Genomic DNA, 21,255 nt, shown 5'->3' with positions numbered 1-21,255 from the left:
AATTATCAACAGCTTTCCAACGGACTATAGTGATCCATTTTCTATGACAACAATAACAACTGTTGGCCAAAAGCCCATCATATCAAATATCTCTTTGGAGGAAAACCAGTTGGGCTATTGGGCTATTGGGCTGCTTTTTCTCACATCAATAAGATGTCTGACTTTCATCCACTCATCAACTATTTATTATGAGCCTTTTGAAACTTCGGTAGTTTTAATTTCTAATAAATGCCATGAAAGATTACAGATGCAGAGGTCTAGGTCAGGACTTCTGTCTCCGAGTTGTCACTCATCATCAAACCATGACACAGAGGGAGACACTCCCTGGTACAGGAGTCAGAGATCTTGAGTCCAGGCACTGGCTACAAACTCAGTGGCATGTCAGTAAAGCTCCTGGGGTTTCTATTTCTTCTTTTAGATAACAGGGAATAAAATGCTGGTCTCGCCTATTTTTCAGAACTTACTAATTAATTCATAATTATTTATTCATCATCTACTATATTCCAGGAATTTTTGTAGAACCTTGGTGATTCAATTGGGAACAAGACACACAGGGGTATTAAAAGTAGGTTTACAGTTGTAATACAAATAAATAATAGCAATGATTGATAAATAATATAAAAATAAGCTCTGTTTCACATACTCACAATGAACTATAAACCTACTTTTGCCCACCCCTGTATGAGATGGCTGCTCTAAAGTAGACTGATTCTAATAATCAGAAAAAAATGAATACATATAATGATCTATGAAACTTACTTTATATAAGCAGATAAATATATATGTGAATATTAATAGCTATATTTTAGAGGCAAATATATGTGCACATATATCTTTAAAGTTTAAACCAAGGCCTTTTCTAATGATGCAGTGTATTTGTTTAGATTTCACATTGCATGATTTAAGATGAGAAAGGCAATAATCTAATAAAGGATATATTGCTCTAGACAAAAAACCTAGCACATTAATAAAAGGTGTCGCCATATTTCATTAATGATTAAAAAAAAATCATTTTCTTCCAGGATGCATTCCTCAACATAGAAAACTTTCTAGTTTGTGCTACAACACTCTCTTACATGTAGTAAAATTTATCATTAAGAGAATCCTCCTCCTTATTAATTTTTTCATTACTTAAGAACTAAGATGTGTGCAGGCAGTCTCTAAGATGGCCTGAATAACCCCTGTGTCCTTGTGTGATCCCTTCCTTTACATGTGGCTTAGATTTAGTGACTCATTTCGAATAAACTGTATATAACCAAACTGGTGGGATGCCATTTACAAGATGAATTGTAAGAAAACTTTGGCTTACATCCTGGAAACTCTCTCTTGCTATGGCTTTCCTTTCCCCTCTCCTTCCCTCTATTCCCTTTCTCCGCCTTCTCCGGCTCCCTCTCTCTCAGTCCAATCACCTATAGGAGAGGCCTCTTGAAGGATCGGAGCCACATGAAGGAGAACTAAGGCCTCCCAGGCAACACCAGCACTGACTGTCAACCAAGCGAGTGTGCCTTTTTGGAAGCAGACCATCCAGCCAAATTCAGGCTTCAAATGATGTAGCCACACTCAATAGCTTGGGTATGACTTCATGAGAGACCCTCCTGAGTTAGGGAAACCCAGCTAAGCCATCCCTGACTTCCTCATTTAGAGTAACTGTGAGATAATGCTTGCTGTGTAAGCCACCAAGTTTTGGGGTAATAACACAGGAATAGGTGACAAATATAGAATTCAAGGACTTTTGAGTATAGTATTATGAAAATGGGTAGATTCAGAATCTCATGCTTTATACATGAATTGGACTAGAATAATATGCTGATGTCATTTAGTACCTTCATCATGAAGAAACAAATTTGCCACTTATTTTAACACAATGGGATATGACTGATTTTCCTGATATCTACTGTGTCCATTGAATCAAATATAAATACTCCATAATCAAACTTCATTGAAACTCTATTTTTATCAATGTATTAGTTAAAAGATTTAAAAAATGGCAGTCTTTTACCTCCGAAGAAGTACTTCTCTCCAGTTTTAACTTGAAGAGGACTGTTAGTTCGAACTGCTGATGCCTCATCTCCATCAATGGTGAGAATAGCAAAATTTTCCTTAGCAAGGAAACGAACCTCGTGCCACTGTCCATCGTTCAACCCAGAACCTGTAAAGTACAAAATAAAAGTAAATTTATTTTCTTAAGATGATTCAGTTTTAAACAATATTTAATATCAACAGTTAGAACTTTATAAGTAAAATTAGTTATATCTTAATGTAGGAAAATTCAGTGCTACTTACAATTGATATTGCATGTTTACTTAACATCGTGTTTTATTCTGCATTGAACCAAGTAAGGAATAATGTAATCCAATCTAAGGAGATAATATTAATGTGCCATTGTGGTACTTGGGAAAATGAATGAAGTAAATAAAGTTGTTTGGAAGGTAATGATGAATCATTTTAATTTAATAACTTATTTTCTGGTTAGCTTTACTAGCCTCTACCATCATAAAATGGATTTATGACTTTTGTCTAATGTCTCTCTTTTTATAAACTGTTTTTGCATTATTAATTTTTCTCAATAAGAACATATGGAAAGTACAGTTGATAGAAATTAACTATTTTTATAGTTATTTGTGCTAATTGACCACTAATAAGCATGGGAAACAATACCAGGATTATCTGGTCATTTACCAATACGGTATCTTTATAATGAAGTAGGTTATATTTAAATAAATAAAAAATAAAAAAAATAAATCAACAACTCCCACCCCTAACAATCACATTTCATTGATGCTTAGGATAAAGATCTTGGGAAACAAAAATCCTATCAAGCTCTCCATTACACAGGCAATAAAGTTTCTGTTTAATGTGTTTATTTTATGAAGAATAATTAGAAAATTAAAAAGCATATAGAGAATGGCCACCAAACATAAATATCTGGAAAGAGTTTAAGAAACACAAAGAGACAGAGAAGTTTATGAGGGTCAGAATGGCTTTCTTTGACCTTTTACAGTTCTGTGCTCTGTCAAGGGAAGTGATTTTGTGTTAGTCGGCTCCAGGTAGAATAATGTAGAATCCACAGGTAGAAGTAACTTGAAGATAAGCCTAGCAGGTAAAGGCCTCAAAAAATGGAATGAAAGTAAATCAATAAAACGCTGATGACGGCTCCCAGGCTCTGGTCTGAGGTCTGCAAAGCAAAGCTTACAGACCAAAGGCAGGCTGCTGCGGTCCATTTTGGTGCAGCCTGGTAACTAAAAATATTCTCATGTTTTTAATAATTAAAAATAAATAAAAGAAAAATGTTAATTTATATGCAAAAATTATATAAAATTCAGATTTCAGTGTCCATATAAAGTTTTATTGGACTATAGGCACGCTCACTTGTTTACACATTGCCAAAGACAGAGTAAAACAAACAGTGGCTACAGAGACTGTTTCCCGGGCAATGCCTTAACTATTTACTGTGTGGTCCTTTACAGAAAAAGCATAAACCAGTGGTGGCTTTATACTATCAAACAGGAATGCTACTTTAAAGAAAAACATTAAGGCCTTTTGAAACTTAGAAGATAGTCACATGTAGGTAGTATTTACTGGTAAATATCATTACAAATTATACTGGTAAATATCATTTCAAAAATCACCTCTCAGGTATTCATTTTAGATGTTCAAATTTTATTCAGTATTACATATTTGAGCACATTTTATTTCAACAGAGAAAATTAAAATTCCTTGCTCTAAAGTAACTTATAGTAAATGACTTCTAAACTATAAAATATGTATAATACATATACACAGATAAATATAAATTTTTTGTGCTGAAATTACTATGCAAATGTAAAACCTTATTCTAAAATTAAAATCAGGCCCTGGCTCAATAGCTCAACTGCTTAGAGTGTCATCCAGATACACCAAGGTTGCAGGTTCGATCCCTAGTCAGGGCACATACAAGAATTAGCCAATGAATGCATAAATAAGTAAATCAATAAATAAGTGTGTTTTTTTTCTCTCTCTCCTCCTTTCTCTCTCTCTCTCTGAAAATCAATAGAGCGGTTAAAAATAAAATTAAATTAAAATCAGTTAGCTGTCTGACAAGTAATAGTAATGTTTACTGAAAAACTTCCTTCTCAAGTAGTTGGCCTGTATCTTTACCATAACCTTTTTCTCTCAAGTACAAAACTGGGTTTAGCATGGATTAACCATAAAAGAGCCTGGTTTTGATTCTGGCTTTTGTTTTTGCCTTTACAATGTGATAAACCCTGCTTTAAAATGCAATTTTGGGTCAGGATCTCAAGTACATGAATTTTACAAATGTTCATTCCACAAATTTAATTCTAACTAATCACACATCAGAGGAAGTCACCTGTAAGATGTCTTTAGTTGACAGTGTCCCATCCTATATGGTAGACCAGAAAGCCTTTCTAAAAATCCCTGTGAAAATCTTTTCTTCACAAAATTAATTTATGAAAGAAGATCATCAGCTTAATTGTTCATGGCAAAATATCTATTATTCCAATCAGATTAAAATAAAAAGGTTACTTTACTTTCTCCAGGAAACTTAATTACTAGAGACACTGGACTGAAGATAAAAGCAGCCTGTTGATAGCAGCCACTGCCACATCTGAGCCTGAACTGTGATTTCTATTCATTTTAGTTCCAATTATTATTTTGAACTTTTCATGTTAATAATCAACCAGAGGCAAGCTTCAGCAGTCTGTAATAGGAATGGGCTGCAAATATAATGAAGCCCATTCTTCAATGGGGGAAAGAATTATCTAATTGCTCAAAATAAAATATGCTACTTCTTTGAATTTTTCTTCATCTGCATGTTATTAAAAAAAATAATAGCCCAAAGGCTCACTCTAGAGACGAATCTAATTTCATGGTCTCTGTATATGCAAGTATTTATAGATACACTGTTCTAAGCTTTCTAGGGCAATCACTCTGGTAAGCATTTTACTTGCATTTAACTCACTTATAATTCACAGAAAATTAAAATATATAGATATATATTTCCCAAATAAGTAGGTGAGATAACCGAATCTAATAAAATGTAAGCATCTGTAGCTAATAAATATCAGAACTTCAAATTATAATTCAGATATATCTGTTTGGTTCCAGAGGCTGAATTCTTACAACAAACACACAAATATAAACAAAACAAAAAAGAAAGTATGTTATATCACCTCTGTGCATCTGTGGTCGAGTTCTCTTCCACTGTGCGCACATGGGCACGTGTACCACACACACACACACACACACACACACACTTCAATTTGCTGCCACCACTGTACAGGAGCTCAGTTTCTGGTGATATCCTTGTCTCACGTAGTACGAGGGTTGCGTGTAAACTGAAACACCATCCAGTTTCAGCATTTGCACTGTCAGATTTCTGTTGTACTGGAAGATCACATACTATATGTCTTTCAGTATTTTCTCTATAAAAATATGTTAATTGCTTTTAGAGAGAGAGGAAGGGAGAGAGAGATGGAAACACCAACGAGAGAGAAACATCCATTGGCTGCCTCCTGCACGCCTCCTACTGGGGATTGAACCCACAACCTGGCCATGTGCCCTAACCAGGAATCTAACTGGGGACCTCTTGGTTGCATGGGACAATGCTCAACCAACTGAGACATACTGGACAGGGCTTTAAGTATTTTTTTACATTGGTGTTTTTCTCTTAAAATTGTAATCAGTATGGAAATCTTATACTACAGGGTGGAGAAGCAAATTCTAGCATTTTCTCCCAAGGCACATTAAAATAAGCTCATGAGTATTAAAACCACCACTATATGTTGTGAAACTGAGCAAAGGGAGCTCTGTGTTGACTCTTCACTTTATAATGAGTGGATCAGTGCTCTTAAACCTGCTATCTTGTTATTAGTTTGTAGAGCTAAGACTCTAATCTAGACCTTTTGACACTCAAGAAGCAGTTTTCCCCACTATTCAGAACTCAGCTGTCAAATTTTATGAAGAGAAAAAAAGAGGAGGCCATCGTTTCAGCATATTTCACCTCTGCCTGAGTCTATTCTCTCCAATGCAAGGGAGAGTCAAACAACTTTGCATGAAAGACGGACTACAATAAAATTATATGACCTCTCTTGCTGACTTGCTCCAAAATGTGTTTTCCATTTATCACTTCCTAGACCATCTGCCATTTGGAAGAAGTAGTACAGAATTAGTTTTGCATCAGAGAAGCTATAAGAAATCACCTCTTTAAAGAATTTTACAAATTAACAATATTGCTTAATAATTTTAATTCATATGAAATGAAACATTAATGTCATTTAAGAACTTTTGAAATTCAATACTATATGGAAATCACTCAGAATACCACAGCTGATCAGATCATTGATATAAGATATAAACTTACAATAAATACTAATACATTTATTCTGGAAAGAAATGTACTATCATTCCAAGTTTTATTAAAAATATCAAAGAACATAAATCACAACGAACACATCACTAGATAGGACTAAAGCAGCACTTCTCCTTTGCTGTGAAAGAGGTGTTATTCCTCCACTCACTATCCTATAGCCAATGATTGTCCCTGAGAAGGGAGACACCCGCCAAGGACCCATACCTGCCACACAGTGGGTTCCTGATGGCTGGACAGTGGATCAGGACAGGCCTGATAAAGAAGGGTGCTGATGCTTGAACTTAACAAAAAGAGACTTATGCCTCAAATTTCCTGAGTGCCCACACATGCCTGGCGCCATCTACACACACTGCATGTATAGCTGTACTGTCTCTTCTCAACAGTGAGCAGCAAGGGAGCCGAGCACAAGAAACAGTGTTGTAGTTAAGAGGTCTAGTCCAGGAGCCAGGGTTCTGCATTTGCTCCTGTCCTTGATAACCTGGGCAATTTACTTAACCTCTCTGTGCCTCAGGTCTCTCTTCTCTAAAATGCAAATAGCAATGTTCACTTTATAGATTTCTTTTGAGGAACAAATGAATTAGTATTTCTAATAGCACTAGAACAGAGCCTAGTGACTAGGGAAGCAGATCTATATCATTAGATCAAAAAATAAAGAAGCTTTGCCCAGCCAGCATTGCTCAGTGGTTGAGCATCAACCTATGAACCATGAGGTCATGGTTTGATTCCCAGTCAGGGTACGTGCCCAGGTTGCAGGCTTAATCCCCAGTATGGGGGTGCAGGAGGCAGCCAATCAATGATTCTCTCTCATCATTGATATTTCTCTCTCTCACCCTTTCTCTCTGAAATATATATATATATTAAAGAAGTTTTGATGTATTGTTTTCACAGAAGAGGAAGCTGAAACTTCAGTTGAGTACTTTTCTTTGGATTATTACCTCACAATTACAAATATTGGTATATTTGTTATAAATATCCTTCTAAACAAGTGTAATACATTTTAACAGGTCGGACATCATAAATATCCACATTTGGGGCACCTGAAAAGAAAAAGTCCTAATGTTATTCTAATGAGCATTTGAAGCTTAGAAAAAATGTGTCCAGTGACAGCATTACACATGGAAAAATTCCTGCATTCAAACAACTTCGAGGTAAAGATGACTTGGTCTGCAAAAAGTGTGCCAGAAGTCTGACAAGGTTAAGACAAGGACACTGCTATTAAAGCTGCATGTAAAAGTTTATAGATGCGAGTTAGTCAAAAGGTACTCTCAATGATCTTGCTGGGGAAATGGGGGGACTGCCCTATATTGGGGATTATATTCTATTCAGGCACATATGAAACATGCCCCTATAAGAGACTGAGCTAGATAGAGAAGGGGTGTTTGGCCTACAGAGCCACCCTTAGTGGGGTAGAATAGAACAATGGTCAAGGGCATGGACTAAAGCCAGACATCAGGATACAAATCTCATTTCTGCTCACCTAATAGCTGGGCCTCCCACAAATTAACCTTTTTATGCCTCAGTTCCCTTCTCTGTGAAATGGAGATAACAGAAGTATCTGCTCCATAGGGCTGTTGTGAGGACTAAGGGCATATATTATCTTTTAGAATAGTACCTGGCATATAATTAACATTCAGTAAATATTAGCTATTGTTTCTTATTCAGTGAGTGAGCATAGCTCTCTACATATCAACTTGTATTGTTGAATTTTAATTCTATAATCATTAGCTGTTATGAAATTATTACAATTGGTTTTCTTTATGAATACCTCCCTCCTCAATATAAATCCAGTAGTGTAATATCAGTGGTGAGGAATTTGAATATTTAGACAGGTAGCTCCCAATATATCTCTTGTTATTATCAAATTCAACTGTTTTTGAAGCCAATCTTGAGCAAAATGAGTTTTGTAAAAGTAGATTATTTAATAGATGTGGTTCTGAATGTCTGTGTAATATTTTCAAAAATTAAATCCAATTTCAAGCAAGGATTTCTCATGATGACTAAGTTTGAGGAGATTGAGATATACCACAATATACATTTTCTAAAATATTTTTGTTTAAAAAAATACTATTGCAACACTCTGATTTAATTTTAAACTGAAAGATTATTTGATGTTACTTTATAATAGATCCCTCCATTTCTTCACCAATTCCTACTGATGAAAACTTTTCAGCTGTGCATTACAAAAGGAAACCAGTATTTTCACAAAGACATTTTTTTAACCTAAAACCAACATCTTTAAAACCATATTCCACCTTCTGGTCTTAATTCTTTTCATAAGATGACTAAATCGTTTTACAATATTTTCTCTAACATCTCCCTAACTTGTAATTGTTAGAAAGGCTTGTTTAGTATGCAAATGTAAAATGTTAATGAAGCATATTCTATCTAGGCTGTCTCTCTAATAGCATTATTTTTAAAGTGAGACTCTTGAGGTGGTTGCTTTGATTGAACTAGAAGAAACAGATGTTGCTCTTATTAAAGACAAGAAGAAAAGACTGGTTTAATGAATATTGAAAAAAGAAAGTATTTAAAATACAGTAGCAAACCAAGATGTAACATCTGTTTCAATATGTTTCAAATAAAATTACAGTGACTACAGTTTTCAATCTTTTTGCTCAATCCTCAATCTTGAAAGAAAAATGTCCTGGAATATGAATCCATCTTTAGGCAGTTATGTGCTTCTCTGATATGTAATATACCTCATAAGTTATCAGTTAACTACTTATGCAATAATAAAGAAAAGGAAGTATGCATCTCTATATAAACATGTCACATACTATGTCTTTTTTTATCTACATAAATTCCATATCATCGGGAAATTGATTCAACTTAATCTTGCTCACTTCTACATGCCAATACAAACTACCTTCTATAATATATGACCAATTACAATCATACAGAACATGAAATAAGGTTCTTGGGCAGGCACGGTATACTTCTATTTTTTTAAGCTGAAGAAACAGCTAAATGTGTTTCTGTCTTGGTATAGACAGAATGTCACCTTAGAACATGCCTTTTCTGAAAGAGCCACTAGAATAGAACCTTTCACTAGGCTAATACACTGGGGAGAGCACACTTCATGACATTTTTCATGAGTGGCTAGAAATGACCCAGTTGCTTATTTAATATGTAGAATCTTAGGGATGGGCAGAGTCTTTCCTTTCAGGCACCCAGAATCTTCTGAGGAAAAAAAAGGCTCAGATTAATCAATTTTATTGCCTTGTCTGCAAGTTATTCATTTGGGGGAACTTTTAAAGTTCTACACTGAAATCTCCAAATCATTGCCAAGGAAATTAAAGCTCAAATAAATGGAGCTGAAATCTCCAAATCATTGCCAAGGAAATTAAAGCTCGAAATAAATGGAGATATATATACCATGCCGTCCTAGTAAAAATTCCAATATTGGCCTTTGTAGGAAAAGATATATAATATTATACAATGTATAAGGAAATGTAAAAAAACTTAAATATTTAAAAAATAAAGCAAAAAGAAAAACAAAATTAGGAGCTGTATCACATGATTTAAAGACTTGCTATAAAACTATAATAATTCACAAAGAGATCAGAAATAGACCCACACATATGTGGTCCATTATTTTTTTGACAAGGCATAAGGCAACTCAATGGAGAAAGACAAGGTGTTTTTGTTTATTTCTTCATTTTTAAATTATGTGGGAACACTGAATGAATGTAGGGGGGAAATGTATCTCAATTTTCAGCATACACAATACATGGAAGTGAATTCTAGATGGGTTTTAGACCCAAACACAAAAGTCCTACTATAAAACTTCTGAAACATAACAGAATACCTTCAGGGCTTGGGGGTTATCAGAGATTTCTTATGTCATCAAAATCACCTGTTAAATTTGGCTTCACCAAAATGAAGTATCCCTGCTTATCGCTGGACATGGTTCAGAAAATTCAAGGCAAGACAGAGAGCAAAACAAAATAAACACACATATTTGCTAAGAGGACATATTACAATAATACACTAAAAGCTCTTAAAGTCAATAATTGAAAGATAAAACTGGGCAAAAGTCACATCATGCATAAAGATGTATTAATCCTCCATAAACACATGAACAATTGCTTGACATCATTAGTCATTAGGGGAACTAAAACCACAATGACATACATTTTACAACCTCTTCAGTGGCTAAAAGTTAAAAGGACTAAGTAAGGATCTGGGTTGATCTGTACTCTTGTACATTGCTGGTGGTATGAAATTTTGTTCAACCAATTTGGAAAATTGGAAGTTTTAAAATTATTAATGCTATAGCCTAGCAATTCCCCTCCCAAATATTTACCCACCAAAATAAAAATATATGTTGTAAAAACATTCATATAGGAATTTTTTGGCATCTTTATTCATAATAGGCCCATGTTCCTCAGTGCAAGAAAGCTTAGGTAAACTTCTTTCAGGTCCAAGTTATAATGCTGTCAGCCATTTGTTCAGTGTTAATGAATCAATGTACGTATGTATTAATCAAGGTAACTTTAAACAGAAACACACATAAAACAAGGTTATGTACTGATCAATTGATGCAAATGTTGGGATCAGAGGACTGTAGGAACCTAACCCTGTATTTCTTGTAGGAGCAATGATTCAGTGTTCACTAAGTCAGTGTTCGCAATGACCATATAGAACATAACTCCTGTACAATGAATGGATTTAGGGAGACAAGACTGAGAGTAGGGAGGCCTACTAGGAAGCTTGTACAGTAAGTAGGACAAGAGAAGACGGAGGCTTAGACCAAGGTTAGCATTGGAGAAAAGTGTTCAGATTTGTTATATATTTTGTAGGTACCATTGACAGGTCTGACTCATTAATTGGTTATCAAAAATTTGATAACAAGAAAAATATGAGACTTAAACAATGGAGGGGAAATCAATGCCATTTAATTAATCGGAGACTGGGTAGGGAGTCAATGTTGGGTATGTGCATTAGAAATCTAAGTAGAAATGTCAGGCAGACTGTTGTACATTTGTGTGTGAGGTTCAAAGAAGTCAGGTCTAGACACAGGCATTTGATGGCATGAGCATAAATCAGAGGGCTAGATAAGCTTACCTAGAGAGAGAATTAAGACAGAGAAGAGAAGAGAGGTGGAGTACTCTAAACTTAACAAGCTGGAAAGAGGATAAAGGCCAGGGCTTTCCAATCAATTCCTCTTTTTCCAAGGGCATATCTATGTGAAATGCTGTAGAGCATGTTAAAAAAAAGGGTGAGAAATAGTAGCAAGTGAAACAGGAAAACAAACACAGAGAAGAGAAGAGAGGTGGAGTACTCTAAACTTAAAAGCTGGAAAGAGGATAAAGGTCCATGAAAGAAGACTGAGAAATAGCAGCAAGTGAAACAGGAAAACAAACAAACAGGAAAATGTGTTGAGAGATTGTTCCAAGGAGGGATGAGCTACTAGTAAACCTTTTAAGTGCTTCTGAGATATCAAGTAAAACAAGGACAAGATTTGGAAATATGGAGGTCTATGGTAACTGGAGTGGGGTGAGGAGACTATGATAGATGGGAAATGCAAGGAGAGAGAATGTACAATCCTTGAGTAGTTTAGCTACACGGTGAAATAATTTTGGGTATAGTCTATATTGAAAGCCTGAAGAAAACCATGATTCCTGGCCTATGAAAAATCCTGATTCAGAGATACTAAAAGTGTATATAAAATAGCAGGGGTTTAGCTCTTTGTTCAGGTTAAGAACCATTTTTTATAGAGTCCATAATCTTTTAATTGTACCACCTGACTTCTTTGGGCAACGAGAATATTATCAACTTAGTTATGCTTTCTGGAGTCATTTTTCTTATTCTATTTTTTATATTTAATGGCTTATAGATTATATTTTCTATTCCTTAACTAAAAAAATGAATATGGCAGTTAGTTGGCTTAAATTTAATTATGTATTATTATTGTTTATAGTCACTGTTTGGTTTCTGTTATATTTTATGTTTATGTTTTTATCTTTACTGTGGAAAGTATTACAGATTTCTCCGCTCCCCCAGCTGCCTTCCAACTGATGCCAGACACTCCCGCTTCTCCCGTTTGGGTCCGAGTCCCCAGCGATTCGCCCGTATCTGGAGCTCAGAGTCTGAGACTCCCCCCTGACCGAAAACGACAACCGCGCTCTCAGCCACCAGCCCGCTTTGCGCGCGCACCTCCGCACCTGAGTTTTTTCCACACTGCGCCTCCTCTGAGCCTCGGTGTGCTGTTATTTTTCCTTCTAGTTGAAGAGTCTCTCCTCAGCCAGCCTTCCTGTGGTTCTGGGTGATGTCCGTTCCGTCTTTTAGTTGTATTTTTGAAGTGGTTGTTTGCGGCAGCAGTCTCCGGTGTTTACCTATGCCGCCATCTTCAAGAAGGCCTATGTTTATGTTTTTATCTTTACTGTGGAAAGTATTACAGATTTCTCCTCTCCCCTCCCCCTCCATTGACCCCTTGTTTCTGTTTTAAATAGAAAATTGTTGATGTGAAATTATTATACCATTTTGGGAAAATAATTTGTCATTATTAACGTTAAAATTTATTTTTTAAATTTAAACTAAGTCACATTTAGTCTTTTATCTTTGTTTCACATATGTCTCAGTTAAATTGCAGTATCTTACAATTTTCTCTAAAGGCACAAAATCATTCTTGTTTATAGGAAACTGACACTGTCCAAATGGCCAGGGCTTTCCAATCAATTCCTCTTTTTCCAAGGGCATACCTATGTGAAATGCTGTAGAGCATATTAAAAAAAAGGGTGATGATTCTCAGTCTCAAGAAGTTTGCCTTATTGTGCTCTCTAGTGAGATTTAAATACTTAAACATACATTTTCATAATTTCCATGAAATATCTGTCCAAATGGCCAGGGCTTTCCAATCAATTCCTCTTTTTCCAAGGGCATACCTATGTGAAATGCTGTAGAGCATGTTAAAAAAAAAGGGGTGATGATTCTCAGTCTCAAGAAGTTTGCCTTATTGTGCTCTCTAGTGAGATTTAAATACTTAGACATACATTTTCATAATTTCCATGAAATATTCCCTACATTTCATAAGCTGGAGTTGTATGGCACAAGGAAAACATTTAAAAAAAAAACAACACATAGAGAAGGCAGAATGTAGATGAGATAATTTTCATATCCAATTGGAGGTCATTGACAAGCAGTAATATCAAATGTGGATATACTCTGATTTTCTGTAGCCTAACTGTAATATGCTGTTGGAAATGCTGATCCCCCATCTTCATGGTTGCTAGAGAAGTGGATAGAATGAGAGCACATGACCTTGTCAGTGTCCCAAAGGCTACATGATATATTGGAGGGTGACTGTTCTTCCATTCTATCACAGAAGTAACATTAAAAAATACCATAGAGGCCCTAACCGGTTTGGCTCAGTGGATAGAGCATCGGCCTGCAGACTGAAAGGTCCCAGGTTCGATTCCGGTCAAGGGCATGTATCTTGGTTGTGGGCACATCCCCAGTAGGAGGTGTGCAGGAGGCAGCTGATAGATGTTTCTCTCTCATTGGTGTTTCTAACTCTCTATCCCTCTCCCTTCCTCTCTGTAAAAAATCAATAAAATATTTATTTAAAAAAATATCATAGAGAAAGAATACTAGACTACCATAAATGAAGATAATGGAAATTTAGTTAATTAATTCTTCAATCTTTTTTCTTATTTTTCTAAATGTTGATAACAAATTAAAAGCTTAAAATAAACAATTGTCAGAATTTAAGATTGGGTTTCTTTAAAACAGTACACATCATAAAATTCTCTCTTTTCTTTTAAATATTGTTGAAAGTGGTCGTTTCATATTAACCACAGAGGACTGTAATTTTAAGTGGCTTCGGTTCAATAGAGGCTTTTTACACCTGTGTGTGCTGAAGAACCACAGGGAGAGCACAGTTTCTCCTCAGAGGCTATCCAGCCACTCACAGCTCAGACTCTCATGAGTTCAGAGAACAATCATGATCGAAGTCCTGCCGTAGAAGAGAGATATTAAAATGTTATGTTGAGGGACAATCCTTTATGATTTGAGTGTAAATCATTATTTTTAAATTACATCATAAAATGCCTAATTGAACCACAGTTTTTCATTTCAGACAATTCTGAATTATTGCCCTTTAATAGAACTCTGTTTTTACACTTGCCTCTGAATAATTTTTATCCTTTACTCAAAGCAGTGCCTAAATAATTTTTTAAGCCACAGACATAGGCATAAAAAATCCATCTCTGCTTTTCACAGTAGCAATTTTTCTGCAAACCTCTCTATACTTTTTCTACCACGTGACTCCTAGCGAGAGAGGCAGCTTCTGCTATTTTGGCTCAATGGTTTCCTCCAACTGTGAGCATTGAACCATGAAGGGCACATCTCCATATATTTATGAACTATTTCTTCTGTAATCTTCAATTCAACAACAATCCATTTTGAGTGTCAACTGCCCTCTGGTAGTTTTTCTCACTTTTGGTGACAAAATGGGATTGGAAAAATGCTACAAGTGAGCATGGTAAAATAATATTTGTGTGACTCAAGTTTCACATATAAGTAGGCTATAAATTTATTCTATTCACCCCTTCTTGTGGATTTTAACCTAAATGTGATAGGTGTTGAACAAGATTAAAAATTAAAGCTAATATTTTAAAAAATTAATATTTTTAGTATATCATAAATTTTAAAAATAGCTGTTTTACTTTTTTAGTATGGTTTCATGGATTGATATTATATACATAGATTATGTGTGTGTGCATGTGTGTGTATACGTGCACAGATATGTAAGTCCATTACATGACACATAAGATGGAAATATAATGTTAGAATCGGTACTAATATTACCTGAGAAAATTACTTTACTTCTCTGTCCCAGAAATTCTTATCACTAAAATAAATGATTCATACCTACTGATTACAAGATTCCTCTCAGCTCTAGACACTTAAAATAAGACTGAAATATATTCCTATGCTGTATAGGGTAACAGAAAATCACTGACAATGTATCAATTTGATAAAGTCATGTTGAGCACATTAGCTGAAGTTGATTACTTTGGTCTATAAATCTGTACTTGCCCTTATGGGTGACTCTACACATTAAACACAATGGTCATGCATACCCAAAGTAGATTAAAGAGACTGCCTGAGATGAAAGGAGAAAAATCACACTGAAAATAGAGATAGTTATTTAAATTGTCTACTTTCGTGGATAGGAGATGGTAGCTGCTGGTAGCTTAATGGAAAGTTGGGAGTATATAGATGGCAGACCAGGGAGATGAAGCCAGTGCCACAGAAAATAGCAAAACAAAACAAAACAAACAAACAAACAAACAAAAAACAAACTTATGATCTGAAAGGCAATTCTTTGCCATTTCTGTAATTTAACCTAAGTAGTAAAGTCACAGAAAGTCCTGGGAAATTGAAGACAGAGGTATGGTTTTCAGTAAGAGAATTTGTCCCTTACTGCAGAATTCTCTGGAATACTAACCGAGGGATTGTGAAAAGATGCCACCCAGCAGTATCCCACAAGGGGAATTCCCTGAGGGAATTTGTGTTAGATTAGGTACTTTGAAGCACTAAACTTCTATGATATAGATGAACAGTGGTTATTTTCTTATTAACAGGTCACGTCCTATCTCTATCTAAAGTTAACATTAATAACATCTACAGATGGATTTTTTTTCTTGACATACAGCACAATTATATTTCGTTAGTAGTTATTTACTGAACATTGTTTCGTGTTGGTTGCTAGATGAGCAACCCTTTAACACCAATTACTGAATTTAGAAACAATCTGGGGTGTTGATAATGTTCTGTCTCTTGATATAAGTAATGATTACATGAGCATATTCAGTTTTTCAAACAACTCAGTGAGCTGTGCATTCCTGATTTGTACATGTTCTATATGTACAGTATAGAGGATATCTTGGAGATATTTCAGGTTTGGTTCCAGACCATCTCAATAAACTGACGATTGCAATAAAGCAAGTCCTAATATTTTTGCTGATGGAGGGTTTTACCTTCGATTTGTAAAAAATGCAACATCTGTGTAGTGCAATAAAGCAAAAAGCCAATAAAACGACGTATGCCTGTATATCAGTAAAAGTTAAAAATAATTCAAGATAAGACTCTATGGCAGTGGTTCTCAAATTTATTTGGCCTACCGCCCCCTTTCCAGAAAAAATATTACTCAGCGCCCACTGGTTAATTTTTTTTTTTTAATTTTAATAGCAATTAAACAGAAAGATATATGTATTAATGTTTCTACCTTTTTCGTAAAATATAGTAAAGAAAGGTGTAAATTAGAAACATTGAAGTTTGAAATTATGAAACTATTTATTGAACTCAGAATAGAAAGGTAATACAAAAAAAGTTAAAACAAATGCACCTGTGGCCATCACCGCCCCCCCTGGATCGCTGCAGCGCCCACCAGGGGGCGGTAGCACCCACTTTGGGAATCACTGCTCTATGGAGTATAGAACCTCATTGAAATACCTTAGCCATGTAGAAATGTTGATGTTGCTGTTATCTTTAAGGCCATGAGATAGATGTGTACTGAAGCCATCAAAAACTTATGAAGTATACACACAATTATAGAATATTAGAGCAATAACAATTTAGCTATCAATACCATTAATTTAACATGAAATGTCATATATAAGAAAATAAAAGATATTTAGGGACTGTGTTAAGGTAGAGAAAGACATCATAACATCATAAAAATTCTGAGGGGACTTCAGGACACATTCAGGGCTTTAAAAGGTTATGTCACTTTTTAAAAATATATTTTATTGATTTTTTTACAGAGAGGAAGGGAGAGAGATAGAGAGTTAGAAACATTGATGAGAGAGAAACATCGATCAGCTGCCTCCTGCACACTCCCTACTGGGGATGTGCCCACAACCAAGGTACATGCCCTTGACCGGAATCGAACCTGGGACCTTTCAGTTCGCAGGCCAACGCTCTATCCACTGAGCCAAACCGGTTACGGCAGGTTATCTCACTTTTTAAATTATGTCTAATTTAATTTCTAAACTTAATGGCTTTCCTTTCCTTGATTAACTTATCAACCATGATTACAACCCTTTTGTGTCTCACAGTTATAGGGAGTATAAACTGTTTTAACTCATAGAGCAAAAATACTTAAAGGAGCTCCTGCCCCCCCCCTCAAAATAATCCTTTGACATAAAAATATGTACTTTCTTTTTTTCTGTTTCTTTTTAAAATTATATAGAGTCTACCATCTTTCTGTCATATAAAATTACTCTCTTAGGTGTTCTTGGTTTCCATTTTTTCTTGAGCTCACCATGTGTGTATCTCTTAGACAGAAAGGTATAACCAGATGCTTAAATATCCTAATGTTCAGGTCTTGCAAGCTCACCACTGTCATAGTTCATTTAGTCGAAATATTCTCAATCTGTTTTCTGATTTCTGATATCTGAGAGAGAATAATTTCATTGGAAACTATGGCTCACAATGCCAGTGATTCTCCAGAGAGGCCAAGCCCTTTGGTGGCTGGGGTTATAAATTTGAAAGAGCATATATGTAACTTGAGAAAGGAAATTCAAGTGGCTGATAACTGATTTATGCAGATTATACTTTTTATACATATTTTTATATACTCCGTATTTATATAATATATACTTGTGTAGAGCACACTATATCCATATTTTCTATAATAATAAAAGTGCAATATGATAATTAGACCGGACGTTCTTCTGGACGACCTTCGGACTAAGCCAGGGCTGCAAGGGAAGCCCGAGTCCTGGGTGCCTGCTGGTGGCCAGAGGGAAGCCCAGGTCCCAGGTGCTGAAGAGAAGCCTGGGTCCTGGGTGCCAGAGGGAAGCTGGTGCCGGCAGCTGGGGAAAGGAAGGCCTACTCTTGCATGAATTTTGTGCATCAGGCCTCTAGTATACTATAAACATAGAATATACACTAAGGCTAATAGCTAAACTCAATGTCCCCTTTGTATCTATCTGTCTTCAATAAGTGTCTTAAGTATTCACATACTAACGAATTTCCAAGTTAAAGCCATATTCTCTGAAAACAAAGAGGAATAAGAAGACCAAATTCAGGATGAAGAAGGTGAAACAGTATGCCAAAATGAGCTGATTAAGTAGCTTTTGGCCTAAAGTTGACCTTGGCTGTAACCAAGGGAAATTCTCAAAGGGAAAGAGGATCTCATCCATCCTTCAAGAGAGATTTCACAGGAGGACATTGGAGTCCACAGGTTAATAGGGTGGTGAATTCCAGTTGCTAGTTGCCCACCTGACCAATATCATACTGATCAGAGAAAAAAAGGGGGCTATAGGTCAACTCACTGAAAACCAATTCTCTAAAACTGGATTGATCAAAAATAATTCTCGAAAGAATCAATTGATGAATGACTAACTCACCAAATGCACTAACTTTACCAATTATCATGTAATTGTGTTAGAGAATATTCTTCTTGAATATATAGTCTATGAATATGAATCCATTCTTCTTATAAATATATTCATGGATATATTTCTTTTAAATATATTCAATATATGTGAATATATTAGTTTTTTAAGGATTGTTCAATTTATCAAAAGCTAAGGGTCACAGGTTTAGTCTTTAATGAATATATTCATGAAGAACATATTCATGAGGAATATAGTTATGAACTGAATCATCCCATGAATATAGTGAAAAAGGATATACTTCATGAATTCTTTAATTCATTTATTTAATACTATGAGCCATGCAATGCCCTAGACACTAGGCCACATCAAAACAAAGTTCCTGACCTCATAGAGCATAAATTCTTCATATGTTTAATGTCTTTAAAGAATAATTTTTAAAATAAGTTTTTGACAAATAGATTTTTGTCAATTTGTGAATTTGTCTGCATCGTGCGAGCTATGTTGAGGACTGACTACACTGAATGCTTATGATTTGTTATGAAAACCTTGCAGCAGGATTTGATCATATTGGTCTTTATCAGCCTTTGTTGTGAACTTGGATGAAATTTACATGTGAACATTATAAAACAAAAAATTAAGATCTCATTCTGAAAATGAACTAAGGAGTAAATCAAGACTCACAAAGTTAGGACAGTTGCAAATATTATTCAGTAAGTTGCAAACCTGGGATTAAGACCCAGGTTTGTGGACTGTGAGTCATGGATTCTCTCCCACTTTCTAGAGCTTCCACTCATCAGTATTTGCACTTTCCAAAACTTGAGACTTTAGTAGCTGGATTTAGCACTGGTAATTAACTCAAATTTCTAAAATAACAATGAAAATATATCTTACTTTTAATATTAAGTATATATTTCCCAGTAGCTTTATTTTTTAAAGCAAATTATGGCAGACATATAATACATCTAAGCAATTTCTATGCTAGTGTGAAAATAAGGTTAATGTGACTATAACAGTTATTGTTACTAATTCTTATTTTTATTAAGCGATGAATAGCTTCATTAAGTAATACATTAGTCTTTTTTAGTAGCTTCATGAAAGAGAGAACGATGAAACTGCTTGAGTTAAGCTTTGTGTGGCTTTTAAAAGAGAAAATGTTCTTTCCCAAAGGGCACTCCAAAAAAAAATCTAAGCTGAACATTGTTATTCTCTGAGAAAGTCATCACAACAAAATGAAAATGCTGGCATTTCAGTAGGCCCTTTTGCATTTAATTGAGCACGACTTCCACCAGGATCACTGTGGCCTGTTAACAGATGTCTACATATGAAGTAGTTTGTCAGGGGGCCTCAGGTTTTGTTTCTGAATGGTGCAAAGACAGAAAAGGGATTCTGTTCTTATTTTCCTATATACACCTCAGTTGTTTTTTATTTCTTCCCAAGGAATTCTCAAAAGGAACCCAAGCAAACAGAAATTAGACACCAGGCCCCTCTGCTCACCATTAATTTTCTTGTTGGTTTCAATAGAGGTTTTCAACTCTGTCAATGTCTCAGCTCAAACAAAACTCATGGTTACACAAGAAATCATTTAGGGTGAACGCCATCATTTGGAAATAATCAAACATTATTGAAATCATAAATAAGGGGGAAGAGTCCACTTGACTTCATTGTAGGATTACTTTTCTTTTAGGCAAAGTTGAATTGGTTCATTCTGCTATACAGACAGATATTAAGAACAAATTTTCTTTTATTTGGGCTGTGTCTACACATTTGATGAGAGATCTCTTTCTAGTAACTTGTAAATATTCATATTTTCCACTCTGATTAACAAAGCTTAGTCACAATATCAGCACTATAAGAGAGAAGTCATAGTGATTTCATTCTTAGAGCATTTATCTGTCTATCATCTCTATCTATCTATCTATCTATCTATCTATCTATCTATCTATCATCTATCTATCTATCTTTCTATCTATCTATCTATCTATCTATCTATCTATCTATTTATCTATCTATCATTATTTAAACCTCATCCTAGGACAAGGAGAGAGAGAGAGAGAGAAAGAGAGAGAGAGAAACTGGCTGCCCTCTGTAGGTGCCTGACCCCAGATCGAACCTGCAGCTTGAGTAAGTGCCCTGATTGGGAATTGAACTGGCAACCAATCAATTGAGCCAATCCGACCAGATTGAGCATTTACCATTTAAATTGGTTTATTCCAAGGCAGATCTGGTGCTGTAGGGAAACCAAAGAAAGGTGACCAGGATTGTAACAATGCCTGCTGTATGGTGTGAGCATGCATCTTCTTGGGATGGGTTCATGTAGCAACACTATGAGACAAGCTAGGATGATTCTTCTTCTTTAATTAGATAATAATCAAAACTATAATTTAGTTCCTAGTATGTCACAACAATGAGATCTGAATAAGTTAGAATAAGTCTCTCCCTCATGAAAGTTAGTTGCTAGATGAAAATGCATTTTATATAATTACTAGAGGCCCGGTGCACAAAATTTGTGCACTCGGGGGGGGGGGTGCCTCA

The 21,255-nt window shown here is 35.3% G+C and overlaps 1 protein-coding gene across 1 annotated transcript in view; it reads right to left on the bottom strand.

Moving 5' to 3' along the window:
• Window positions 1-21,255, bottom strand: part of CNTNAP2 (contactin associated protein-like 2) — a 1,278,915-nt gene that overhangs the window by 861,937 nt on the left and 395,723 nt on the right. The window contains exon 9 of the mRNA XM_005862840.2: window positions 2,000-2,149. Coding sequence (XP_005862902.1) covers window positions 2,000-2,149 — 150 coding nt within the window. The remainder of the gene's footprint in view (window positions 1-1,999; window positions 2,150-21,255) is intronic.

The sequence above is a fragment of the Myotis brandtii genome, unplaced genomic scaffold (assembly GCF_000412655.1).
Source record: "Myotis brandtii unplaced genomic scaffold, ASM41265v1 scaffold168, whole genome shotgun sequence".
Classification (NCBI taxonomy): Eukaryota; Metazoa; Chordata; class Mammalia; order Chiroptera; family Vespertilionidae; genus Myotis; species Myotis brandtii.
This window is presented reverse-complemented; position numbering and strand designations above follow the sequence as displayed.